This window comes from Calidris pugnax, unplaced genomic scaffold, assembly GCF_001431845.1.
Source record: "Calidris pugnax isolate Ruff unplaced genomic scaffold, ASM143184v1 scaffold89, whole genome shotgun sequence".
Taxonomy (NCBI): Eukaryota; Metazoa; Chordata; class Aves; order Charadriiformes; family Scolopacidae; genus Calidris; species Calidris pugnax.
In genome coordinates this window covers 7,316,834-7,344,767 of record NW_015090865.1, presented here as the reverse complement: position 1 = coordinate 7,344,767, position 27,934 = coordinate 7,316,834, and the positions used below count along the sequence as shown (strand labels likewise).

At 46.2% G+C, this 27,934-nt stretch overlaps 1 protein-coding gene across 22 annotated transcripts in view; it reads right to left on the bottom strand.

The window, feature by feature from the left end:
• The window catches only part of JAKMIP3 (Janus kinase and microtubule interacting protein 3), a 62,315-nt gene that overhangs the window by 29,676 nt on the left and 4,705 nt on the right, over positions 1-27,934 (bottom strand). For 16 of the 22 annotated variants that reach the window (XM_014945356.1, XM_014945369.1, XM_014945370.1 and 13 more), the window contains 4 exons: positions 12,538-12,679; positions 10,734-10,973; positions 8,379-8,876; positions 650-865 (listed from right to left, as the gene is read on the bottom strand). In XM_014945356.1, the coding sequence (XP_014800842.1) occupies positions 650-865; positions 8,379-8,876; positions 10,734-10,868 (849 nt within the window). In that variant the 5' untranslated portion in view covers positions 10,869-10,973; positions 12,538-12,679. Of the gene's footprint in view, positions 1-649; positions 866-8,378; positions 8,877-10,733; positions 10,974-12,537; positions 12,680-17,726; positions 17,931-23,442; positions 23,575-27,934 lie in introns of those variants that run through there. The other 6 variants (XM_014945371.1, XM_014945372.1, XM_014945373.1 and 3 more) reach the window with 3 other exon arrangements.

Genomic DNA, 27,934 nt, shown 5'->3' with positions numbered 1-27,934 from the left:
GCCACAGTTACATTAGACAAGGCATTGTGAGAGGGTGACTACGGTTTAATATTCTGAATATGGTGTTGCAGATGAGAACTGGGAGAGAACAGGTTACAGCAGAGTTTAATTCCCTGTCTGTCCCGCTGGAAGCGAGAGCTCCGAGCAGCACCGGGACCCCAGCAGGGACCCAGGGACATCCCGGGATCCAGCCCCCCTTCCCTCTGTCAACTGACCTTCCACATCTGCCCGCAAACCCCATCGTCAGCAGCCCCAGCAGCCAGCACACATACATCACTTGGTTAGAAATGCATTTGCATCATTTGTTGGCAAGATCGTGTCAAACGGTCAAATTAAGGCAGGTGGGAGGAGCAGGGGAGGGTGAGGAGAAGGGAGAGAAAAGGAACAGAAAAACTCCACCCTGTGAATGGAACCAACCAAACCAACCGGGGAACACAAGGACAAAGGAGCAAAAGCTCTCCCATAACAAGGCTCGAGTCTAAACCTCCAGGGTCTGGGTAAGGAACGAGAGCACGAGTCGGTGCCTGGGGTGTCCCCGGCTCGGCTATGGGAAAGCTGTTGCTCGAGGGGGCACTCATCAAGATTCTGTCACTTTGTGCCGTTTGGTCACTGCTCGTTGGTGTAGGCAAAACCAGGTGAAAGTGCTTACGGGGCTTCCCGAATGATCTGAGGCGTCTCCTGCACCACTTGCATAAGGAAGTTCCCGCTTGGGGCTGCTCAGATGCCGATCGGCCTCTTTGATCTGGGAAAGTTGTTCATCTAAAGCCTCCTTTTGGAGCTGCAGTCTCTGAGCATGCCCGGCTTGGACCCCTAACTCTCTCTCCAGCACGTAGACTGCTCTGTCCTTAAACTTAATCTCCTCCATCTACAAGGAGAACAGAACACAATCACACAGGCAGGCAGCGGCTTGACAACAACACAGCAGGGTACAGCAGGGTACAGCCCGGCGCGGCAGAGACCCTCCACGAGGAGAAGACAGCCACAAACATTTCACCAGGAACACGTGAGCTCAGGCGCTTCACCAGCCCAGGGGCATCACCCTTCTCCTGGGGCTGCCCAGAACAGGACCTCTCTTCTCAGCAGGAATTTTATTCATTAAAAGGATTGGGAAATAGCCTGTATTCTTAGTGCCAGTTCAGAATATCTTAAAAAAGAATTAAAACCTAACATTCATATCACAATTTGGATTAGTTCGCTCAAATGTTTTAATGATTTTGCAGCGTTTTGCTTGGACATCACCTTCTGAAAATTTGGATTCATAATTTTAAAAGAAAAATATTAAACCCTCTAATTTTCAAAATATAGAAGGATTATGATTTTTTTAAATTCTTTTTCCAAAAGTGTCCCGTGTGAGCAATTTGTTTAATTATCCCCTTTCCATGAAAGGTTTTGCTTATGCAATAATAAACATTATGCAAAATCATTAAGTGCTTAATTGACAAATGTCCAGCTGTCTCTAATTCCCTTCTTTCCCGTTTGCCCGCGCTGGGCTCAGAGCAGCCTGCTCACCCCCCCTGGGTCGGGCACAGCACATTGCCAGGTGCTCCAGGGATGTTTTCTGAGGGAGAACGCACTCGGACCGTTTCCCAACGCCAACGTGGAACTAAAGGCTCCCTCTCCCTCTCCGCGGATCCCTGGGATGCTGCCCTGGGAGTGTGCGGGGCCCGAGGGGCGGCTCGTGCTGCTGGGGCCGTGGCTTGTGCCCGGATCAGCCCCTGGCCAGCCCGTGCCCTGCCTGTTAACCAAAAATGACTGAGCACAGCCCAAAATCTCCCTCTGTGCCTGCGGTGATGTACAGCGCTGCAACAGCATCTCAGGCTCTTCCCAGCTGGATTGCATTATACATTATACATGAATATAAAGAATTAATTACACTCACATGGCACAGTGCTTACAGATAACGAGCTACAGCAAGAAAGAAATCATATACATGTCTGTTGATCTGGTTTCAGACACCATAAATGCACAAGGTTTTTGTCATAAGTTTTCTAGACTTTACACATGTGATTTAAATGGTCAGTTTTTTAAATGTGGTCTGCTTGAAATAGGGAGATTTTGCCTCACGAGAGCAGCGTTTGATACTCATATCTTTGTCTGTAAACCTGGAAAAAAATGACATCGTGAATTAACAGATCACTCAAAGAACTTTGTTTCCAACAACTGCAGAAATGCCCAGGCAGGGAAAAAGCAAGTTTCCACACACCCAGCAGGGGTTCTGCCCCACGGGAAACTGCCTCCATCGGGGCGTTTGGGTGGAGGGGCTGATCGCAGCTCGCAGTGGTGAAATAAATCCCATGGGAGGGAACACGGGGGGTTGGGGCACGATGTCCCTCCCCTGGACAGCGCGGGGCTGTGTCCGGACCCCGGCCAGGAGAGGTGTGTGTCACCCATCGCCCCCCTCCCCGGGAAGCTCCATGGTCCAGCGCCAGCCGTAGGCGAGAGCCACGGTGCTCCCCGGGGTCTGCGGTGCCCGGGGGCCTCCTGCCCTTTGGCTGCTGCAGGAACTGAGCTACAGACCCCGACAGACCCCGCATCGTCCCCGGGGGGACAGGCTTTGCTGAAAGACGAGGTGGGACAACTCAGAAATACCTGCGTGGAAACTGGGTTGCAAGTTATGCAAAATTTAGATTATTTTAGCAAAGAAAGACCCCCTTTAAAAGAAAGACCCCTTTAAAAGGGGTCCCAACAGTTTCCATTAAGGTGATGGTCTCCTAACTTTGAATGAAACAAAGAGATGCCCCTGAGGTCCTTCTGCTAGATACCTCATCAGGTAGAAATCTAAATGGATGCATGAATGAAAAGGTAACACATCACCAAATGATGATTTGTTTAAAATAAGCAGAATATTGGCCAGTTGATCCCTACGTATATGAATACAAAACCATGGCACAACGTAGGCAACACTTGGAAATAGGAGGAACAAAGAAACTGGAGAAAATACAAAAGATTTCACAATATTTCACTTAATGGTTTGTTTTCCATAAAAAATGCTAAACATAATCTTCATAAACAACTAAGGAAACATCAATATTCACATTTCTCTTTATAGGATTAAATTCACATTCATGAAATATGTATAACAGTTTGACATTTGCAGCTGGTTATTAAATAGCGACATTACAGACAGTACAAACCGAAGGAAGCATTTCCCCCAGAACTCTTATTTCGCCCATTATTTCCTACCATTAGTAACGCTCCGAAAAGAAAAAGAGAAGAAAGAGCGGGTAACTCACCGGCGGTGGTGCCCGTCCCCACGTGCACACCCCAGCAGGCTGCGGCTGCTCCCATGGCGGGGAGGGCGCGGGACGGGGGACGCCTCCTCCCACCCCACACCACGCGTGTGACGGGGCGTCACGTGTGTGACGGGGTGTCACGCGTGTGACGGGGCGTCACGCCTGGCAGCCACCACCCGCCCCCCACAGGGACCTTCCCTTTCCCCCCCAGCCGCCTGCCTCCGTGCAGGATGAATATTTATGGGGGAGCACTAATTAATAACCAGCCCGTGAGCCCAGCTGATGCCAATTATGCAAACATAATCCCCTGCAAAGTTAAATTTGTTAATCCCTACTTGCACTGCCCAGTGCGATGCGCAGCACGGTCTGACGTGCAGCCGGTATTAAGCCATTATGATTTTTTAAAAATATATTATTCCCATCCGATTGTAAACCCAACGCAGAGGTTGGGAAATTTCTCCTTGTGATGTCCCAGAAACGCACAGATGCCATCGGGAGCACGGCCCCACGCCCCAGAGATCTGCCTTTGAAGCCACCAGTGCGTGGCGGATAAAAGCCAGACATTCCTGGACTCTTAAGACAGAAAGGAACAACTCAGAACTGGGGGGTTTATTGACCCTCCGAAATGTAGGAGCAATGTTGTATAGCTTAACAAAATCCTTCAGCAGCCCAGGCCAAGTTGGAATAAATACTGTTGTAAAATGAGGTTCAAAGCACAAATGATGAAAAAAATCCACATTTGCAAGACAGAATTATTCACCTTGAATAACGTGTCTACCTTTCAGTATAGGATGACTGCTGAGATACCTTTATAATACCAAATATGGCAATTTTTCATAGCATAAGGGAATAAAAAAGAGAAGATAAAGACTAAATCAATCACCAATAAAATTAATATTTAAAAAGTCAGCTTCCTACACCTCTCATCTGATACCGCCCTTTACGGCAGACATCACCACTGATTTCCCACTGCCTGGCAGAGGCGTCTCGGGGACGTGCCTGCGCACAGGGCGCGGGGTGACACCGAGAAGAGCGAGCTCCCCTTTGCCTGCGGTGCTGCCTCACCCCACGGAAACCACGAGGGTCTGGGTGTGCAATGGCCTCACCTGAGGCGCCAGGGCAGGTTCCTAAACCTGTGGGCAGTCACCATCAACTAAAGTTTATCTTAAATTGAAAAGAAACACTTTCCAGTCTCTGACAAATCTCATTTCTTCAGTTTTTCTGGTTTTTTAGTCCTCTCACAAACAAGATGTGCAGAAGGGAGGCTGCACTGCAGTTCAGCACTTCTCCTTCCCACCAACCTACACCGCAGTCAAATTGCTGTGCTCTTTGCCACGTTGAGCTTCAGGCCCCACTGAGCAAAGCTGGAGGCCAGTTGGTCCCAGGGAGCTCTCCTGAGGGAAGGGCTGTTTTCCCTGGAGCGCACACCCTACCACGGGCTGGGCTGTTACCAGTTAAGACCTTACAAATGCAATTAAATACATTCATCTAGTATTTTAAGCTGTTCTAAACCGAACAAATTAGAATTTAAAAAAAGTTTACTAAAATTAGAAATTCTCTAGAAAGGAGGTCGTTGCCATACTTGTTGCCATCTGCGAGGGGCTTCCATCCCTTGCATTCCCAATTCCCCAGCCTTGGAGGCAGCTGAGCGGGGTTGGTTGTGCTTCTCTGGAGCACGTCACGCTCAGACTTTACAGACACACACAGCACGAGCCATATGGGCAACACAAAACGCGAGGCCAGAATAATTTGAACATACACTTTTGCAAAGCACGTTGTTTCCTTTGCCATGCTGTCCCCAGAACTGAACGTGGCTCAGCCCTGCGCTGTGGGACTCGTCCCAAGCCACGGCACCCACAGGTGATGGCTGCCCTGGCTCCTGAAAACAACTAGAATAAATAGCTAGAATTTCTATTTGGTAAATACTAGACAGGAACTGTTTCTAAAGAGAGATTACATCCTGTTAGGAAGCCTCGGGGTGCCTGCAGGGCACAACTACCAAATCCCCACCTGGAGCCGGTGTGCTGCCTAGGCAGTGGCACCAACACACGGGCTGGCACCAGCACACAAGCTGGGCAGGAGCCACCACACAGGTGTGTTTGTTTGACCACAATTATGTTTTGGACTCAGTTTTGCTGCTGGAGAGGAGTAGGGCACACAGGCAGAGCTGGTTTGAGAGGCCGCAGGGCAGCTGTACCATCACCAGGTCTCTTTTGGAAGAGGGTGAAAATGCAGGGATTCCCTCAGGAACCTGGTGACAACGTTCAGTCATGGGCACTGGGTCTGGGTGTGATAATTTAACTTCATTCAAAGTTGTAGTGAGTCAGCAAGACAGGAGGGCTCACAGCAGAGCTCCTTTGAAAGCCTGAGCGTTTATACCCTGCATATCCCTGGCAAAATGTGACAGAAGAGGAGGATGCTGAAGAGCAAAATAAACTCCAATTTGCTGGAAGGAAATGTGATGGCTGTGCACCTCCTTTTCACATAATGCTGTACCTTCCTACCACAGCCAGGACTTTAAAGGCCATCTAACATTTTTCCAACGGTCTGAAGTGAGACATCAACAAATGTGCTCCCATCTGTCCAATACTGGAAAAAACCCTAGATTTAATTTGAAAGGAGAATAATGGATTATGCTAACTCACCCTTTCAAAAGACTCTTTGTATGACTATGTATGGAAGTATTTTCCATAAGATAAGCCTGCGCAGATATACTCGACTTGGAAATGAAAACCTGTACCTATCAGAGATAAATAACTTCAAAAATTATTCTATGTTACAGGACTTCACATCATTGCAAAGCTAACCATCAATGAGTGTAACTGCTCCTTCTCTATTCTCTTATTTTTTCTAGCCGCGAAATAATAATTTGCTCAAAGATTACTTCCCCCCTTGATTAAAATGACTAAATAATGCATTGGACATGAATCACAGAGCTTCCACAGCCCTGATGGGGAGCCATTAGCAGCTGAGGGCTGGCTGTGCCACGGCCGGCACGGGGAGGTGCAGCCCCAGGGCTCTCGGACAGACGGACACTCACGTTGGGCCAGTCTGTGTCTGTGTCTCCCTGCAGCCAGCGAGGCTCAGTCACTGTACGCTCTGGGTGGCCCCTGTCTTAAAAGGGGAAAAAAACCCACTGGTTTTCATTAATACTGTGTTTCGAGAATTGCCTCGTTTTCCTAGAGAGGAGCTTTTATCCTACAGTGGGGCAGGCACCAGCCTCCCCCCCCCGAAATGGCAGAGCCCCCCCGCAAGGTACCAGGAGCCAACAGCTCCCCCAAAATCAATGATGGGGAGTCAGTGGGGCTGAGAGCGCTTCAAGTCAGGCAGGAAGCACTCAGGGCTTGGTAAAACCATGGCAGCATGGAATTTAATTAGTACAGTTAGATAATCTGATTCTGTCAAGCAGGAATTTAAAAAGTTTGATTTTCAAAGGCAATTTAAAAAACGTAACATCAAACCGCTCTATTCCTTATAACTAAGAACATATTTATTTTATAGCTTCTACATTAGAGGCCATTAGCGTGGACTTTTCGTGTAATGCAGCAAGTTTAGTCAGGATGGCCATTAGCCTCCCCTTCACTCGGCTGCATTAAATCAATGCATCTAATAACGTGTGTTTAGAGAGGAAAGTACTTACACTGCAGGATATTGAACCGTATCAATAGATCAGTTGGTTATAAATTATTTTAATATCCTCTTCATAAAAATAAAATAATCTACGAGGAGAAAAAAACAACTTCACAGCCTAAAGTCTGAGAGAAGGGCGGGTGAATCAGGGGCAGGTGACGTTCCCCTGCCGGATGGAGCTGTGTCAGTGGCCCTCAGTCACCCCGGGTCGTTAGGACACTGACGATGCGGTACCAGCCCCGCGTGGGCAGGTCCTGCAGGGCCCTCACCAGGACATGGCCACACTGCTGTGCTTCGCCTTGGGCTGCTCTGCAACCCCAGTGGGCAGTTTTAGATATTTTTTTTAGCATTTGGTTAATAATCAAGGGATAATGACTTAGAAGGAACCTGGATGAGTTTATACTGAGACACTGGATGCTATAAAAAAGCACGGCATACACAAAAAGATGGTGACTTCAAATAAATACTGAGACAAAACCTGAAACACCCATCATGAAAGCGAGGGTGTTACTTTTGTCCCCATGTCCATGGGCAAGGCAGTGACAGTGCTGGGACCCATCCTGCCCTCACACGCTGTGTGAATGGTGAGGCAAGTGGCTGAGATGGCAGCAGAGAAAACGTCACCCTAAGGCCCAGAAAGCTCTGGTGCTGCCAGGCTGTCGTGCAAAGACTTCCCTCTCGGAGGGAGCTCCCTCCCGCAGGGAGTTCTCCCCTTTTCCAAGCAACACGATCCCATTTAATCTCTCCAACGAGTTCCCAAAGCCGCTGGAGGAATGCTCCGAAGCCATAAGCTATTGCCTTTGAGACTCTGGCTGCTGCAGCTGAGACTCAGATGGTTCCAGTAGGTGATGGAAGGCCCATCACAAAGACCCAGTGAGGACCAGGTGAGTGATGGTGGGTGAGAAAGCCCAGGGACCTCCTGAGGCCAGGGACCTGCTGAGCCACTGGTCCTGGCCACCAGAGGAGCAGCAGCAGTGCCTGCCCTGGGGAAAGCCACCATGGAGAGGAACTCCTTTCTCATTCCCTCACAGAAGGAAGGGGTCATTGCCTACAAGGTGTGGGACTCACCATGGGATGCAGAAGAGCGAGCATTTGGGGATCGTGTAAAGCTCATTATGGGATGTTTACAGGGACTAGCAAAAGCAGGGGAAGGGAGGGACCAAGGTGGATCAACAAGGAACAAATGCCAGGGAAACAGGCAAGGGATGAGAAACATAACCGTTTCATAGAATTCCCTACCCAGTTAGTAACCAAGGCCTCTTTCCAACATCTGAAATGTGAACAGTATTACTAGGCACGGACACAGATAAAAAAGTTCCTTACAAAACATCCTATTAATTTGTAAAAAACATTTTGCCATCTCTTCTGGTAAAGGTAAAGCAGATTTGAAGCAAGCTCCAGAAGTCTGAAAGCCCCTCTTTATCCCTTCATCCCAGTCCAGCACTGAACTTTCACTCACTTACTATCAATAACATAAGTGTTAGTAAGAACATAGATGCAGACAGCGACACGTACCAGTCTACGAATTTCTCTCTCACACTCCCTCTTAATTCTGTTGATTTCCTCTTGATGCAGGTGGTACACACTCCTGATCTCTGCTGCTTTGATTTTATCAGCTTGGATGACCATAGTCAAAGCCTCTTCCACTTGTTTCTTTGCCCCCTTCAGCTCTGAAATTTCTTGCTGCATTTTTATTTTCTCAACCTCAAACCCTTTCTTGGCCTCCTCCTTCGCCTCCGTGAGCAGCACCGTTTTCACCTTGTCAGGAGCCCCATCCCGTACAGCATTGAGAAGGGTCTGCAGTCTCTGGATTTCATTATCTTTAATTTTTATTACTCTAAGTAGTTCAGCTTCGTGCTGTCTCAAAAGTGCTTCTCGAACAGCTTGGAGCTCCTTCATTTTCTCCTCATGAAGTTTGACTTTGAGCTCTGTTACCACCACTGTACTTTTATGCTGTTCGTGCTCTTTGATCTGCTTAACTTCCTGATTTTTCTCTCTTTCCAACTTGCTGACCTACAAGGAAAATAATAAAATAATAAACAAGAAGCCCGAAAAATTTGTACAAAAGACCTTTCTTATACTGGAAACTATCATAAGCAGAAATATCTGCACATTTAGAAAAAGAAAAACCAAAATGTATCATGAAAATTTTGCAAATTATTGGTATTGAGGATGAAAGTCCAAGCACCAATGCTGAATTTAGCATCAAATTCTATTTTTATAATTAAATAATAATCTCTTACAATCTTGTGGACTCTCTGATTTGCCCAATTCAGTGCCCTAAAAAGCATGAATTAACACAATATAAATAAGTACCACAAATCTATGCAAGAAGCACACCACCCAGGTGAACCGACCATCCATAACCAAACAGTCCAGGAGGTGCACGTCAGAAACAGGCTGAGGGGTGTGCAATCGGGACTAGAAACAGCCTAATGGTTAAGAAAATGCACATGTAGGAACCAGCCAGTGACTTGTGGAGTGCGTCTGAGCCTTACTTGGCTTTTCAGCTGGGCACCTGCAGAGCTCTCACACCACGTCCCCAAAAGAAGAGGTGAGAAATCAGAGGCTGACCATTGCTCCAGCACACAGATCCCAACTGCAGGACACGAGCAGCTCTGTGAAGCCACTGCGAAGCCCCACACAATTGCATTTTATCAGATGCTTTTTAAGCAATGAATTATGCATTACAGATAACTAAATATATCTGACCACAGAAGGGTCAAATGACACTTCAATTTAAAACCATAGCATACACTCAAAAAAAGCCACGATGAGAAGTGGCTGGGGAGGACAGGGAGAAGGAAAACAGGGTCCTCAGTCTTAAAACTGCAAATGCTGCTTCACAGCAAAAGGATAAACACATGTTCTATTTTTATATATATATACACACTCCCCCTTAGAAGCTTCCTTAAAAATTGGATTAATAGTCTACAATGCCTAATAATGATGCAAATTAATGGAAAAACACAGAATATCATCCTGTTCCTGCATGTAATGCATGTCACTATTAAACTTTGGGGGTTTTTTGGTTCCAGAGCACTATCAGTAGAAACTAATTTGGGGGATTAGGGAAAAGCTAATCAATTTTTCATGCCCTCACTGAGACGTGGGCTGAAGGCTCTGAAAGCTGAGGCTCCAGCTGCATCAGCCGCCGCGCTCCCAAAGGCTCAGGGTGGAACCGTGGCTTCTGAAACTTTGGCAGCCAGAGCAGGAGGCAGGGCTGAGGCCCCTAACCTACAGCTGGGAACTGTAAGCAGCCAGTTTGAGGGATTTTGAGCATAAAATCCAAATGATCCAATTGAAATTAGTGTGAATGTGAAAGAGAAGAATCAGCAAAGAGAATTTCTGAATAACACGAAATTGCATTCAAAACCCTCAATGTAGCCAACCTCATAAATAGGTAAATATTTACTGGGGAAAGCTGTAGCGAAAGAAACAAAGGCCAGGGACAGCTTTCAGCCCACCACTCCGAGTGTGCCATCTGCTTTGGGCAGATGTTTGTCTTTCCAGATCTTTTGCTGGGATTTAGCTCTGCGATTTTTCAACTTCATCCCTCTCTGGCTGTTGGGAATACGCTGGGTCCTGCCCCCCCCTCACCGTTCCCACCCGCGGCCGCGCCGCCAACGCGCCCTCGCTTTCAGGCTCCTTTTGTACCCTACGCATGTTATAAACACATGGAGAACAGTTTAAAAATCTGCAATAAAGGGGTTGCCTCTTGTTTCCCAGGGAAGGCTCCAGGCGCCTGCGCTGTGATGTATTGTGGCAGTGGTGCAGGAGTTAGCTCCGAGTGGGGCAGAGAGCGGTTAGCGTTCAGAAACAACAGACTTTGTTTTAATTAATTGTGGAAGGAAAGGAAGAGATGCACACCTTACTCTTTTCCTGCTGGAGCTCTATCTGGATGTCGGTGAGCTTGGCCCTGAGCTCTTCGTTGGCAGCCTGCAGGGCGGCCAAGGCGTCCGGCCTCTCCCCCCTGGCTCGGCTGCTGCTGCCCTTCTTGGACATGGTGAGGCCGCGCGGCAGCGAGGGGAGCGCTGCCCCAGGGCCTCGTCCCAGTGCTCGCTCGGGCTTCTCCTCCTTCCCGCCGTCCCACTACATTTTCCTACGTGCCTGGAAGGAGGGAAATCACAGACACCCCGTCAGACGCCAGAGGCGGGCGATGCCTCACCCACCAAGAGCAGTCAGACACCAGACGTTTCTAGGGAGCACCTCAGCCCGCTAAAGGGGCTCTTCCCTGGGTTAAGTAACAGCTACGCACAGTGCCAGGGGCAGTAATATATTTTTTTACATCTTTCAAGAGCACAAGAGAGTCTTAAGAAAAGCAATGTTTGGTTTCCTATAAATAGTTTTCAGATATTCATGATGAAAATAGTAAAAGTAACAAAAAAAGTAGAGAAGCAAACAGAGATTACCCAAAGGCAAGAGGAATTTTCTATACAGGACTGTGCAGTGAATCATCAAAACAGCCATTAAGATCTCTATAGCTTTATCTAAGGCTGGTAACAAAGCAGGAGTTTTAGTCACACTGAGAGGTTTTCAGTCAAATTTAAACAAATGAAACCGAGACAAGCAAATTCATTCTGTTAAACGGTGGAGAACTGGGCAATAGTGGACCCAACTTCACAGTATTAATATATGAATATAGTTTGCATTTGAAGCCTACCCACTAACCCCAGCACATTCATAAACTATACAACATACACAATTTATAGTGATAACTTCAGATTTGTCAACAAAACATATAATATTAAGTACAGTACTAAAAGCTACATGCATTTGTCTATTTTTATTTCAACATTCTCCAATACTTTGTCCAAAAATAAACAGCAGCACTCTGGAATGGGTGAGCGGCAATAAAGTCTGCAGAGGCTGTGCCAAATTTAGAACGTTGAATTATCAATGAAACTCTAAGGTTCTTTATAATCAATAAATCCCCACACAAGCTCCTTGAGAACTACCCTGTGCAATTTTTCAAACTGTGGGTATAGACTATGGCTGTGAAAACCCAGTTCATGCCTAATTAAATGAAACAGCAACACACACAAAGAAGGAGTTGCCTCTGTTTCTCTAGACAAAGCTGACCCCACTATCAAAGTTCATTTTAAAACTGTCTATGAAAAAAATCAATGGGAGCACAACCCTGAATGAAACGTCAGGGACCAGTGAACAGGCTGCCACAAGAGAGACACGCGCATGGAACCCCAAATGGGGAAACCCCATCAGCAGGGAGAGGGATCAAACCCACATTCCCAGAACTGGAGGGTCCTACAGACGGTAGCAGAGAGGAGTGAAATCCAGTGCTGTGACGGCTCTGGCTTTCAACAGAGTTCTCAGAGATGACTTGGGGCAACTTCTGACCCCAGGATGAGGACAACGGGGTTTCCTTGCTTTGGAGCAAACAGCAGAACGGATCAGGAATGTTACAACAACATGGGAATGCACAGAATGTAAAGTCTAATAAGAAAATGTTATGCTGGCAAACTTTGACTTGCTTAGATAAAACTACATCCTGCACAGATTATATGTACTTCCCAGTTCAAAAACTTATTTGGGTTCATTTTTAAATTCCAGTCTGAACTAAACCCTTGTTTCAAAGATCTGATTAATTTATACTATAAAAAATACACAAAACCCTCAAATTTAGAAAAATATTTCTAACCTTGTTAATACTGACCTTATTAATGTGGATAACGATCTTTTGGGACGATGACCTTCAATGCATTGGTTTATTCATCCTGACTCATCCTCAAAACCCCAACAGAGCAGCACTTTTCCCTGTCCGAGCACGAGTAACGAGGCTTAACAGTACAGGGCAGCTGTAATAATAAAAGAACAATAAATAATAATAGTCAAATATCAATACAAAATACCACCAATAATAGAACTGCCTGACTTGAACTCCAAGAGGAAAAACCCGCATCCATTAGGGAGGAAGCAGAGGGAGGGAGCGATGGGCCGTGACGCTGCGAGGGCTGAGAGCATCCAGGGGACACGGAGGGGGTTTGGCTTCCCCGGGCAAAGCTGCTGAGAGCTGGGGAAATGGAGTACCATGAGCAGCCCCTACAAACCCACCCTGGGTCAGGGTAACAGCGGAGAGGCTGAGACTGAGATAAAAAGTGGGGGGAAAGAAATAAAATTCCTGGTGTTAGCTGACCAAAGCAAGGCAGCACGAACAGCCCTAATTCTGTTGTTTCTCAGTCTGGTGCTTGACTTGGTAGTCTTGAAGTTTCTATAAAAACATGTGTTTGGTTGTTCAAAGAAATAGAAATAAATACAATTTTACAGATACTGTCTGAAAAACCTAAAATCAGGAGTAGATGTTCTCAGCATTTAAGATTCTTGCTTTTTTGTGTAAGATGATGCCCTACATCAGTGACTGTTCTACTATGGAGGCCTTAAAAACCCTCTTTCTTTACAGACAAAAAAATATGGGGCAGTCTGTAGCCACAGGCACCAAATCCTACCTACTGTGACAAGCGAAGCATTTGTGCGTACAACAGTTATTTTCTTAAACACTGTGTTCTAATGACAGATGCAGCAGGTGAGTCGCGTTGTTTCACTACCCGAGGAAATGAGAAGCAGCATAATACAAGCTTTTAATGGCTTACATTTGAATAATTTGAACAATACAGGGATTTGTGAAAATAATTTAAATCAGAAGGATTGTTTCTGACAGACAAGGGCTACAAGAACTGTTGTTTGTTTGTTTTCTTTAATTTGAACAATACAGGGATTTGTGAAAATAATTTAAATCAGAAGGATTGTTTCTGACAGACAAGGGCTACAAGAACTGTTGTTTGTTTTCTCACAGGAAATAAACCTAAGGAACTGACACACATACACCAAAAGGCAGGCACGGTACCAGAGGCGTGGGGGAGGAGGGCAAGCCCAGCAGCTGATTTTCTGGGAGAGAGCGGGTGGCAATGGTGCAGAGCAGCTGGACACCCTGCACACATGGTCCCCGGGTGTCCCTGGGACTCCCCGTGGCTGAAGATCAACCATTTCTCCACGCGATGCTGGTGGTGTCTCAGAGAGCCCTCAGGAGCACCGTGCAGAGGAGCCCACCACCCTGGTGTCACCCCTGCGGAGCTGGGGACCCAATGGCTCCCAAGCTCAGTTCCCTGGATGGGAACTCTCTCTGAGGTCCATTTCTAGCACTGGGTCCTCACAGCCTCAGTTTTTAGGCTTTTATTTTTTGTTTAAAATGTTACCAAGCTTTAATTGTATGAACTGACAAGTTTCATGCCAACCATCTGCCTAAATCTGATTTTTCTCTACTAAAAAATAAAATTTAAAATTAGCTCATTCCAAGCAAGCAAGGCTGGTATTGCAGTGTGTGCCCTGAGCAGTGTCCCTCTGGTGTGTGCTGGGCTGGGATTCCCCGGGGCAGGAATGGGAACTCGGGCTGGGCAGAGTAAGGCAGCGTTGGGGGGACACCACGTGTGTGTGTGCCCCGGGACAAGCCCCATTGTTGGGAACTATAAAGTAGTTATTTGTATGAATAAAAGTGCCGCTCTTGTAACACAGAGCCGGTGGTGTCTGCTGTGCCCGGGCACAGAAAAGCCATCTGGGGACCGGTGGACAAATGCCAGTCTTAAAAGAGAAATATTTTCCACAAAAACATCTCCAAGCCAACGTCCCCGTGCCGAGAGAGAAGGCAGCAGAGATGGTTTGTCATGCTGGTGAGGACACACAACCCTGGTGGTCCCAGGCTGCTCCAGCAGCTCTCCAACCTGTGCTCAGCCCAGACACTGAGCGGCCAAAACTCAGCATTTCAAAAGCCAAAGCCCAGTCCCTGCAGTCACCCCACCAGCTCTGGGGCCACCACCTCACCGTGGGGCTGGGCAGCAGCGGGCAGGGACCCATTTCCTATAAAACCACTTACCTTACCTTTGTCTTTTTACCTTTTATTTCCCCCCCCCCCAATCAGTTACGTAGAGGGTGACATCTATAAGACACATCATCTTAAAAGAACAGAAAGGTCTTCATATTTTTGATTCTGGGAGAATATATTATGCATATGATTCCTGGCATGTTTGATATTGAAAATAGCATTAATAATGCATCATAAGCTGCCTGTAGCAGGGCTCATCATTCTTTTTGCCTCCTGACTTGCAATTCAGACATCAAGGCTAATTGGAAAATGTGTTTTCTAGACAGTACTTTCTGAAATCAATGTTTCACTGCACTTAAAAATAAATTAATAAATCCCTACCCAGAGTACCAATATTTTAAACAAAACACTATTCTTACAAATACTGAAAATTTCCAACGTATGATACAGCCTTGTGAACACTGGTGCTTTCCATTTTTGACAAATTGTTATAATTAATTAGTTTAGACAAAACTTTTGAGTCTCTGGTGTATCTCAATATACTATAATAGAAAGAAAATGTAATATTGTCTATGGCTGAGCTCCCAGTTCCTCATATGGGAAAGCTCTCCTTGAGCAATCTCAATTTTTCATTGAGGATTTGGACAGTCTATAGATCCGAATGCAAGAAATGAGTTTTCCTCTGAAAAGGTATTTCATGCTAAGCCAAGGGGCTCTGCCAATGTCATCTCCTCACACGCTGGTTTTGGGGTGATTTTTTTGTGTACAAACATTTGTCACAAACGGTACATTATTCACTCGGCTGCGATGTGAGGAGAGGAAAATCCTCTGGAAATGACATGGACAAACCCAGTAAGGAGGGACCAAGGGCAGAGAGCACCGAGGTGGGAAACCATGGCCAGGACCCGTATGGCCACGTACACACAGTTATGGGGTGTGTTTCCTGGACACAGCCCGTGAGGGCTTCTTCTCACTGCTCTTTAGATAATCATTAAACTGAGACTAGTTTGATAAAACACTTTTTTTTTTTTTTTTTTAAAAATACAACCCAGCCTCCCAAAGGAGCGTGCCTGTCCTCACCACGCTTTTACTGAGGAACTTGCAGGTTCAGAACAAAACTTCTGCTCCAAACCAGCAGAAGCAAAGCCCGGGTACGGGGCACTCCCTCAGGACACCAGAGACTTGTGTTCAGGGCCCTGGGTCACCGGGAAAGAGCTTCTTGTCTTGCAGGTTCCCACTCCGAAGAGAACCACCACACACTGCCAGGTGCCAGCAAACCCCTCGGGACCTACCCCTAGTGTGAAGTTAACGTGCTCCTTTCTCAACAGTCAGCAGGTTTAGAGCAAATCTCAGCTTCCATAAGGGAAAAACCCCAACCAGTGTTTCCCTGCATGACAAAAGTTCTGAAACTTATCTTTGGTGAAATAATATCTGATTTAAATTCAAAATAACACCCCCCCACCCTAGCACACAGTGCTGGGTCTCTGCAGATGGAAGTCTTGCCAAAGTTTTGCTTGGGATTAGATCAATTCCACAACAGCTTTAACAGACACATGTCAAATCCTGACTGACCTGGATTTTTCCTCAAGGATTAATCCTTAACCATAGTCAGCTTTAACTCCCTGATGGGCGACCACGTTTACAACCCCCAAGCAAACATCTGTATGCAGTGTGCAGATTCCTCTACACCGGGGGGGTGAGCAGTTACCTGTTTGCATCACACACAGTCATGTCTGAATTCCATCCACTGATTATTCATCGTAAGTTTTACAGTTTCTTGGGGTTTTTAAATGGAAAACATAGCTGGGTGTCAATTGTGTGAACAGTTACTGGTTTATAGTAAAACAGAAGAGATTAATAGAATTTCAGTACTGGGAGGCATAATTCTGCTAAATCTCAACATGTACATTTTAAAGCACCTGTTAAGCTTTTACATCTCTTATGGCTAAGTTTCAGAAAGTGAAATAATTAATTAGAAACAGTGGCTTTTATGCAGGAAGCTAATTTTTCTTTTTTCTCAGATATTCCACAACACTTAAGGTACAAAAAACCATGGAGTTATTGCAATAATATCACAATAGTTCACCTACCCTTGTTCTCAGTTAAACTGGAGCAACTCAGAATAATTCCACTGATTTGGGGCGGATTATTACCGAGGAATACATTTCTGACTTAATTCCCTCAGTTTAATATTGTGTCATTCCATTATCTTGATCACAAACTGTTTGAGCAATGCCATCCATTTTCCCAAGGAATTCATGCCCGTATAATTAACTACAATCAACTGTAACACAGATGGCATCGTATGATCCAAAAGCACTTTATGGAAACATTTTAAGCATGTTATTAACATCCCTAAATAACTATTTAACGCTACCTCTCCAACCCTCTTCTGCATGAACACACAACACAGCTGGATTTGAGAGTGGAAAAGGCAGTTCTTGGAATTATTCAATTTATAAATGAGTTTGAAAATAACAGACTCTACTGTGGCAACAAAAACATTGTGGTTTAGATTTCAGAATTAAGACTAATTTCCAGAATGACTCATGCTCATCAAACTCAGCTCTGAGGAACTGGGCAGCGTGGAAGGATGCTGATGGGAGGAGGAACCTTTCTTTAGGCTGACCATGGTTACCCAAAACATATATTCCTATTTGGTAATTTGTGGGTTTTTTCTCAGCAGATGTGTGCCCATCTAAACTAAGAGAAAAATTTACATTTAACAGCAACAGACAAGAATTAGAATGGAAAGTCAATTAATCTCCCACATGAAAATAGTTACAAGTTGTTAGACGTCCATCAAGCCCCAATGAAAACTGCTCCTTCAACATGAAAGAACTGAGGATCCGATTATTTCAAATTTGATTTTTTCATTACTAAATAACCAATTTAAATAACATTTTCTTGCCAGCTGCTGAGACTCCCCTCCCTAATTCCAGCCCATCTCTGCCCATTTATTTAATAGAGAGCAAGTCCCTTGGCCCATAAACTGATTTAGAAAGAAAGAAAAAATAGGATGAAGCTACCAGCCTTGGTGGAGATGTATCGTGACGATGCTCTAGGGGGATGGGCTGCAGCACCCACCGAAGGCGGCAGCGCTGGGGATTAACACCATTAACACCATTCCTCTCCCACAAACATCCGCTCGACGAGGGCGGTCCTGGAGGTTCCAAAATCTTATGGAGTCAAGTGTGAGCCCTCCTGCATGATCTCAGATGGGAAGACGGTCCCTGGGAAAGACCGAGAGAGCTTTGGGTAAATTCTGGTGAAAGGGAGATCTTCTGCACTTTAGTAACCGAAGAGACAACGTGCTGCTCTTCACACCGGGTGAGCTTCTGGCAAGGACATGGCTAGAGATGATAGTGCCAAGAGAGAGAGAGCCAATTTAGAGATGACAAACCAGTTTAGAAAAGAGAAGATGTTCAAATATCACATGTCGATCACCTAAGATTCAGTGCTCAGTATCACACTATGGGGCTTCTTAACATTTGGAGTGGGCAGCACCAAACGAGTGCCCAGTGTGAGAATGCTGTAACAAACACAATCATTTATATGTGCTGCCATACAATTAGCTGGAATTATTTCAGGCACATGGATTTCTGTCACAGGGTAGCATCCTACCATGTGGAAGGGAAACAAAAAACAGTTCTGGAAATTATTGTGTGCTGTGAGGGTTATTAACTCAGCCCTATATTCCTTCCTGAAGGAAGCTGGCAATTCAGTGTATCAGAGCTCTGCAGGACTCAGCGAGAGCAGCGCTTTTTAATTATTGTTGTTCATCCATGTATTTGTACAATCTCTCAGAGAGAGATCTCTCCACAACACGTCTCACCTACACGTTCCCAGCAAATTCTCTTGTAGAAATCACTAACGAATACACTAAGAAACAAACCAAACCTTCACTTCTCTGTAAATCTTGCTGAGGAGATCAGAACTGCAGTATTTAGCTTATAACTTAGCTACAAAATAGCAGTTTGTTGTTTGTTTGGTTGTTTGTTTTTTTAAATAAATCAGAAAAGCTATTGAATTTACCACTAGTACCTTTAAGGACACCAGATCACTGTTTAATATGAACTGCTGCATATCTAATTATTTCGTAAGGTTTCACAGACTTCACAATTCACCCAATAATCAGCACACAAGCAGTGTCTTTTCACAGCTAATAAGTGTTACAAAGACACAAGAAGTCAAAATACCCAGCTCAGGAATACTGCACATTTTAAGTTATGCACTGAACTGAATACATGTTAAGGTAAAATATGGAAATATTTAGCAAGCAGAAAAGGATTTGAAAAATAAAAAGGAAAAAATGCTGTTAGCCAACTTCCTACAAGAGCTCCACTTGGGTTTAGAAAGAAGACATCTCTGCAGGGAATTCAGGGGATAGAGAAGAAGGTGCTGCCAGAAGAGCCGTATCCCCTTCCAGCCTCTCCCACGGCCACTGAAACCAGGCTCTTCCCATCTGTTCCACAAATGAGGCACTTGAGCCAAGGTCCACTCAAGTCAGTAGGAAACTTTCCATCCACTGTCATGACCCAGTCATTAATATACTCAGAAGTCAAAAATAAGTGCCTAAAAGCCACTTCTCCAGAGCTTCCGTTTACAAGTAAAAGATTCTCTCTCCAGAGATGGACCAAGTCCTGGATGGAGTAAATCGATGGAGAGGAGGAAGAGGAGGAGGAGGAGATGGGGACTCAGGCATGCTCCTGCAAATCCCAGCCTGACCCAGGCACCGAAGGGCACAGAAAAGGACCCTACTTGTGCTATGAAGATCCTGTAACCCATGACAAGTACCTAAGTACTCTTTATTTACTTAGAAAGGGAGAAGCACTCAAAGTTTATCTCGTTAAATACATATGTCCAACAAAAAAGATCTTTAAAAAAGATTTTGAAGCCAAACAAATCCAACCCATCCCACGGAAGACAACTGAATAAAATCCTAAGGGCAAAATGCCCGCCCAGAAAATGAACAGAAACACCAAAGAACCTTGCAGTAGCAAAGCTCCCGTTTCTCACAGGAGAGGCAAAGCAACAAGTAGGAGGGGAGATGCTGGTGGCACGCAGGAGAGCACAGAGTGAGGAGTGAGAAGTGCTGGTGACACCAACCAAACCCTCTGGCCTGGGGGGCTGGTGACCGAGCCCCCGCCGCGCTGAGGCCGCGCAGCCGCGGTGGAGTGTCACTGCTGCTGACCTTCTCAAGGTGAGCTCTGCTAGGAGGTGGCTGTGCATTAACCAGATGTGCATGGCTGAGAATTTTTAAGCTATAATCTGCTTTTTTAAAGCTGATTTGATCTGAGATCTAGTCAAACCTTTCTAGTCAATTTTCTTGGCATGCATATACCCGTTTCTCTGTAGCTTCACAGAAGAGATCAGGGAGGGGCTTTAAGGCTTCATTTCAGCATAGGAAAACCAGACCCACTCTGAAATACTTCAGGTTTTTAAGGGGGATAAAAGGGCAAGGGTTCTTTCAATCCATCTTTAACATTAGAAGTCAAAGGATTCATTCCTCTGGGAAAATCATATTTTCAAGAGCTCTATAGCGTTTATTTTAAACCAAGACTAAAAACCAGAAGACAGGCTGACTAAAATTTACTTGCTGGAGTTCACTTCTCCGTGAAGTCAGTCATTCCTGAGGGGCATCTTCTGGCAGCAGTGTCTGCTGATGTCTCATCTCAGAACTTCCTCCCGAGCAGGTATCTCCCTCACAGATTTGTTCAGATGATCATGAAAAGTGCTATGTAAAAAGAACATTCTCACAACCATCTCCATTTACAGGCACAAAACAGCTACAGAGGAGCTCTTTCCTAGCTATTTGTCTAGTGTGGCATCTGGGTAATCTGGGATTTGGAGTCAGGATTTTCCAATCTTTTAGCCTTTTGCACTTACTCCTTCAGAGAAAGTTGCCTCTCACAGGGGTTGCACTTCACTGATCTTTAGCTAAGAGGATGCATCCATCTGGCTTCTGACTTTCCAGCTCATCATTGCTCTTAAAAGCAGGGAGCAGCCAGCACCGGAGGCACTGGATCCTGCCTGCAAGAAGCCAGCTGGGGTGCCTGGGGGCACATGAAATGCTGCCTGCCAGGGTCTGGGTCCCTACCAGCAGCTGGCATCACCACTACAGTCTGCTGAGCCCTGGGAGACGAGATGTGCAATATAAGGCTGCGGCTCGAGGGTAATCCGAGTTTGTTAAAGTTTTGACAATAAAATAGGTAGGAACTGTGCAAATACACAAAGAACATTAAAGCTGTAAGAGAAGCCCCTGCCCCGGCAGACGTGCTGATGCTCCTGTGGCCAGAGGCACAAGCTGCTCACCAGCAGGCAAAGGGTTGCACAGCCTGGAACGGGAGCTGCTTTTGGGCTGGCAGATCCTGCCACGTCAATGTGTGAGGGATGTGAGAACGTAACTCTGAGTGCCAGCTTCACAGTGTGCACTGAAGGGCTGGACGCTGACGCAATCACCTGCTTCAGGAGATTTACTAACGTGATGTGTAAGGAAGTCTAGTCACGGCTGGGGGACAGAACCACCAGAGGAATTACTGCTGAAATGGGGAGGTTCAGAGCTGCGAGCTCCGGGGCCCACAGCTCGGGCTGGCAGGGTTTGATATTCTGCTACAGATCTGTAAGAAGAGTAAAGGGTAGGATATAAAAATCTGCTGATAATAGAAGATTATTTAGGTCAATCAAAATGAGAGAGGAATATAAAGCAAGAAAAAGGAAGAAAAAATAAAACAATAGCCTCCGACTAGAAAATTAGGTAACCAAGCAACATGAAATTCAACATGAGAAAGCACACGATAATCTATATTTAAAAATACGACTTGGCATATCCTGCTCACAGAGATTTAGAAGAAAAGACCAAGTCATCACTGAGGACATCACTTGTGTACACAGCTAGGTAAATAAGATATTAGATTGAATAGCAGGAGATGGGAAATAAGATGAAAAGCATCATGATGTTGCAGAAAGATAACTGGTAGGTATTCATTATTACACTCATATTTGTTTAAAAGAAACACAGCAAGTACAACCAGGTAATAAAAGAATCAGCATCTGTAATTTTTTTTGAAGAAACGTTAAACAAGCAGTTATAAAATGATTGATATTGTGTAGGCGAAAAGGGTGTTTCATTTTCCTTTTCACACCAATGCAGGAACAAGAAGCCACCCTACGGGGCATTGGCAGGAAGAAGTTACATGATTATCCCAGTGGAAAGATGAATTTTCCATTTTATATCACCCACCACAAACCCTGGCAGCAGCAGTTTTCCCTCCTTCTGCTGCTCCTGGGGTTAAACCACCACAACCCAAATTCAATGTGGGAGAAAAAAGCTGCTGCTTGGTGTCCCACGGTGCAGGGCGAGAGGGGCAGAACCGGCAGCGCCCACCCAACGCCACCCCAACAGCCTTTGTGAGGTACCAGGGCAGCTCCACTGCTCCTTGGGCTGAGTCCCAGCAACTAAAGCAGCAGCACAACAGGTTCTGCTGCAAATGCCTCCCAAGTATTGTCAAGAGCAGAACCACACTGCTCTGAAAGCCTTGCTTTGAATGTACAGTGCACAAATCCTTTCCAAATGAGGAAGCAGAGCGTTCCCTGGGCTGGGGTTACCAACGGAGCCTCTGCTACACTCATCAGAAACCATCCTGCAATGGGGACTCAAGGGGACCTTCCGGGAACAGTAAAGCAGAATATAGAAGAGACAAGTGTTTTAATTTGCAGGTTTAGCACCTACATCAGCCCTAAAACGAACAGCTTCAGGAGATCCTTCCTTCCCCATCTGTTACAGCTTCTATATACTCTGACTGCAGAAGGATGCTAAAAGAAATAAAGTCAGTATCGTTAAAATTCCCATCTCTGTAGCACAGAGTGTTGGGCTCCTGAGTCCCTGCACTACCTGCAGCTTCTCCAGTGAAAGGAAACCCAGTTGGCTTCCTCCAAAACCGTAACTCCCTCCTCCCCACGTGAACTCCTTCTCCAGATTTGACACCCGGTTCTGCAGACTTAAGAAGATTAAAAAGCTTCAGAAAGCAAACAATCTTTGATTGTGCATCTGAACCACTGAAACACAGTACAGAAGCAAGTATAAATAAAGCTGTTACAGCTCCAGTGAATAAACAACAGTGCAAAGCCTGGAGAAGTAGCAGACCTTAGCTAGGGAGAGACGCAGTGATGCGAGGGAAGCCGGACAGACGCGGGACACAGAGAGAGGCCGCTCAGACAGAAAATCATTAACTGCTTTGCTGCACGGCAGGGAGAGGCAGTGGAGGGGCAACGGACCCGGCTGCCCACCACCTCACCGTTCAGTCTGCCAGAAGAAGACAAACAGAATGTCCCTCTCCAGCAAGAAGCAAGCCCTCTGGTCACGCTGGACACCTCCTGCCCCGCAGACCCTCTCCGTGTGCTGCTGCCCCTGTTCCCCTCCCCGACCTGCGGCGCTGTGCCCAGGGCAGGGGGCAGGGGAGGATGCAGTGCTGCATCCAGAACACGTCCCACCAAGAGCAGTGCCGGGCACAGCCCGTCCCCCAGCTGGGACCACGCTCCACCTTCCGAGAGGGAAGGGGCTACCACTGCCATTTGCCCAGGATTTGCCTCAGAAGAGCCATGCAGCCCCAAGCCCTGCAAGACAGAAACGTATCTGTACACTTCTACAGACTGAATCAAACTTACAATAGACTTTAATGACATTTAAAAATCATTTCAGACAAGAAATGCACTCGAGAAGGATTCTGGGCAGTCTTTCCTCACCTCTGCTTCAACTCCAGCAGCGCCGCGTCTCCCGGCTTGTCACCGCTCCAGCTCCGAGGGGGCTGTGACTCAGCAAAGGGAGCAGCTTTTTATTTTTCCGATGGAACTTACCAAACCGTGCCAATATTACGGGGAGGATCTGCTTCCTGAATCCACTCCTCTGCCAGCCTCTCCCGAGATATTTCCACTGAACCCTCCCCATCTGGTTACATTATCACAACAGGAAACAGTTTCTTTGGGGAAAAATCGAATGCAAGCTTGCCTGGGAATCAGGCTGAGCGTGAAAGAGAAAAATCCCAACCTCTCCCTATGCTGTATTTAAAAGAAAAGGTGGCGTCTTGTTATTAACCCAGGAGTTATGCTGTTTCTAGTCAGACATCCTCAGATCTGCGAGCATCTGTGGCGCAGCTGAAGCTCAGAGGAGAAGAGCCTCCTGCCCGAGGAGCCCCCGGGGAGGCTGCCCGAGGGGGGGATGGCTGCCTCCGCTCCTGCCCACCCAACGCCTCCCTCCAGCCCCTCCACAGACGGGCACCGGCGTGGGGTCGGTGTCCACCTCGTACCCCGCGGCCGGGCTCGGCATGAGGCCTGGCACACGGCAGGGCAATGGGGAAAGAGGCCGTGACCCCATCCCCAGGCAGTCCTCAGGAGCTCTCTGGGTAGCTGCTCTGCCCAGCTTGGCCTTCCTCCCGCTGCCCGTCACTGCACTGCCCTCCCTTCAACACGGGCAGACACCAGCCTGAATCCTCCCACAAGGAGAGAACCCCACCAGATTCACCCTAATTATACACTAACTATGGTCGTGGCTCTGGAGGGCGGGGAGGAGGATGGGAGGAGAGGCTGTAACATCTCTATTTCTTCCTCATAGATTTTGTATGCAGTCTGGCTCCCAATTTCCACTGCTTTGTTTTTGTTATAATATCCTGAAAATGGAAATGAAATACATTGTTTTGAGCTAAGTGGGCATTTTCTGTGGTGAAAGTTCACCTTGTCTCACTCTTCTTTCCTTCCCGCTTTTCTTTATAGCGTAGGGTAAAGCAAAAAAACCATTATTTTGGTTTGACCCACAGTGACAGTTTTTTAGCATACAGCCATATCAAAGGAAAAAAACAAGTTTTACCATGAACCTCTGAAAACACAGGTATTTGTGCCTTACTGCAATTGAGAATTTCTGTTCCTTCCCTCCCCACCTCATGTTTCAGAGCCCGCGTCCTGCGGGGGCTGAGCTGGACTCACTCAGCCCCTTGGCAGGGCCATCATCACCCTCAATGGCTGGGTTTACAGAACAGACCACTTTGTTCGCTGGCAAACGGGCTCGTAGCCAACAAGATTTTGAAAACAAATATATACTCAGGAACAACTTACCCACGCAGCAGCTTTAAAAAACGCCGAACCCAGCAGAAGACTCGAATCCCTGCTGATGGGCGCAGCTGCAGTTGCTATGGAGCCCGCGCAGCCGTGCCCTTGATGTGCTCTGCTTTATTTCACACTGTCTTCTGCCTGTCTCGAGCAGGCTGCGGCTGCATCCCTCTCCATCCCTGTGCATCCCTGCTCCAGGCTTTTGCTTCACAGATTTTATCTTTTTTTTTTTTTTTTTTTTTTTTTTTCTTTTAAACAGAAGAGCAGTAACTCTGCTGCAGACCAGTAAATTATATTTACAGTAAGATCTCAGAGGACCCTAGGCAGAAGGCAGCACCTGAAGCACGCTGCCACTCTGCTGAACTTTGCTGATTGAAGAATTTTTGTGACAGATTTATTTTTCTATCATTTTAGTGAAAATATTAAGATAAAAAAATGCAATGACGATGTCAAAAATCAAACCAAAACATTTTCGAATGACATTTGATTTTTTAGAATCTTACATTTAACTAAAACCAAGAGTTTAAAAGCCCTAATTTAAAACATTTTCCTCCAAGACTATATTTGCGTCAAGTGAAAAGTTTGTCTTCTATTTGTGAGGGGCTTAAAGGGAGAAAGGTTTTTTTCCTTATTGGGAAACTTCTGTCTGAGATACTTCAGTTGGGCTGGTGCATGAACTACACCAAGCATTTTCACTGCCCAGTGTTAGTACAGGGTACCCCTCTCCAGAGAGCCAAAATCTCAACGGACCACAGAGAAGCCCCCCCCCCGATCCCCGCAGGTCTGCCAGCCATGGCTCTGGGCAGCAGGGCACGGGCACACACGGCGGGAAGGCTGCCATCCCCCTGCCCAGGGCTCAAGGTCAGCAGGGAATCCACAAGGTACAGAACAGCCTACGTGCAATTTGCACTTCAAGTCTTTTTTAAAGAAACCCCAAAACCCAACAGTTGCCTAAAACCCAGGCAGGACGTGGAGTGGGTCTCCTCCCGCCCGAGCCCAGTCAGCTCCACAATCCAATCCAAGAGGGGTTTGGTGAGGAAGGTGCCTTACTCGGCCAGGAAGCAGGATGGGGTTTTTCTCCTGCTCTTGCCAAAGAGAAGGGAACTGTAAATTTTGTTCTTCTTTGTCCTTTATCATCTCTGATGACTGAGCAGCAAATGCTAAAAATAACTCTTCATGCTTCATCTTCAAAGTAGATGTGATACAATGCTTAAAAAAAGCCCCAAACCCTATATCCCAGAGAGAATATTACAAATATTGCAGAATCCAAACTGAACTTTAAGAAGAAGTGTAAGCTGCCAAATGTATGTATCGTACATACAGCTCTGGCTCTGGGAGCTCCTTTCCAGCCCTCTTCTCGTGAATGAGACAGCAATTAAGCCAGGCACATGGTTCCAAAAAGCAGTCTAACGAAAAGTGCGTATGATTTACTGCACAAAGGCACTTTTGGAAAGAAATGACCTAAGATCCTTATGAGTTGTAGAAGAAATGAAGCAATATTGTAATCTCCAGGGGCAAGTCGGGGCCATTCAGGTTTTCAATTCCTGCCTATTTCTGATATTGAATTTCACACACTTCCCTATTTCACATTTTCCTTTTGAACAAATAAAATAATAGGGGGGGGGGGGGGAACAAACCCAAACCATCAAACTTTCAAACTTTCAAACTTTGAGGAGGAAGATTGGTTATACTTCTCGGCTCCTACGATTGCTGACAAGCCTGACACCCCCTCTCCCCGAGTCGCTCCCCCCACCTCTGTGCTGCCTGCTCTGCCCCTCTCTGCCCGTCCCACCATCCTCACCCACCACTGACTCCACGCGGGACCACTCCAGGAGTCCATCAAACACTCCTCTTTTCAGTCCTCTTCACATCCGAGATACATTCCATTTGCTGGATTGCTTGCTTCGCCACTATGTTTTTGCTTAATTTACGATTATAAAACCTTATGAGGCCAAAACCGTAAGTCAGTCTTAAGTGACACACAGATATTTTAGTAAGAGGGGAAATAAAACCCCAAAAATTCCAAACCAAAGAAAGCAACCAAATTACCCCTGTTTAGGAAGAGCTGGCACAGCTCCCTCAGACACCCCTGCAGGGCTCTGCCTAAAACCAGGTCAGCGCTCCTCAGCCTGCTGGGCTAATTGACAGAGTAATGAGGGGCACCTGTGAGCAAACAACTAGTTTTTTAACTCCTGCTAAGCTTGAATGTATCCTAAGGGCAGTTCAACATAATGAGATTTCCCTTCCGCTACGAGCTTACAAACCAGTGAAGTCCAAAGTGTTGGCAGCGATGGCTTTGCCCCTGTAAATCACATAAACTGGTATGAGCAACATGTGGGATTTGAATTTCTGCATGTGCAAATCCAGGAACCAGCCACATGTTCAGAAAAGCTCGGGAAAAGTACAGAAAACTAAATCAAAATACCCCCCTTTGTTTCAAAAGCTTGTTTTGATTTTTCTCTAACTGTGCTGCTAGATGTTGCTATCTCGGATCTCAGGAGATAAAAATCACCTTTACTACACTTTTTAAAGTGAACTAGTCTTTCTCAGCACCTAACCCATGGTTGTTTGAGCTGTTCAACAATGAATGCCAAATGAATTTACCATCTATATGACAGAGCAGGAAAAAAATAAGCCAGAAAGTGAAAAGGGAAGAAGCTGAACAGCCCAGTGTCTGACGGGGAAATAACCACAGCGAGTCTCCCTGCCCCTTCACCCCCTCTGTGGGCAAACCCGGGCAGCCCCTGATCACGCCTTGCATAAAATAGGGAGAAAAAAGAAGACACAAGTAAAAGGTGAAAGTGTCAAACTGTATAATGGATCCTTCTGCAAGCACCATAAATAATAAACCCTTCACACTGGCGTGGCAGGGCTGCTCAGCCCCGAACCTGCCGGCACCCCCTGGCACCAAGGGAAGTCTCCTGCGGCCCCCGGCAGCGCTCCCAGCTGTGGCCACTGCCAGGGGCTTTGTGGAAATACCAGATGTTTGTTTACAAAAACAAAATCCATAATGCTTCCTTCAAGGACAACTGGTAAAACAGACAGCTTACACAGTAAAAAGTGATCCACAATTACTTTACAGTAAGTTTTTAAGGAGCCATTCAAAACACTAGAAATCCCCTGCTTTGATTGGAGA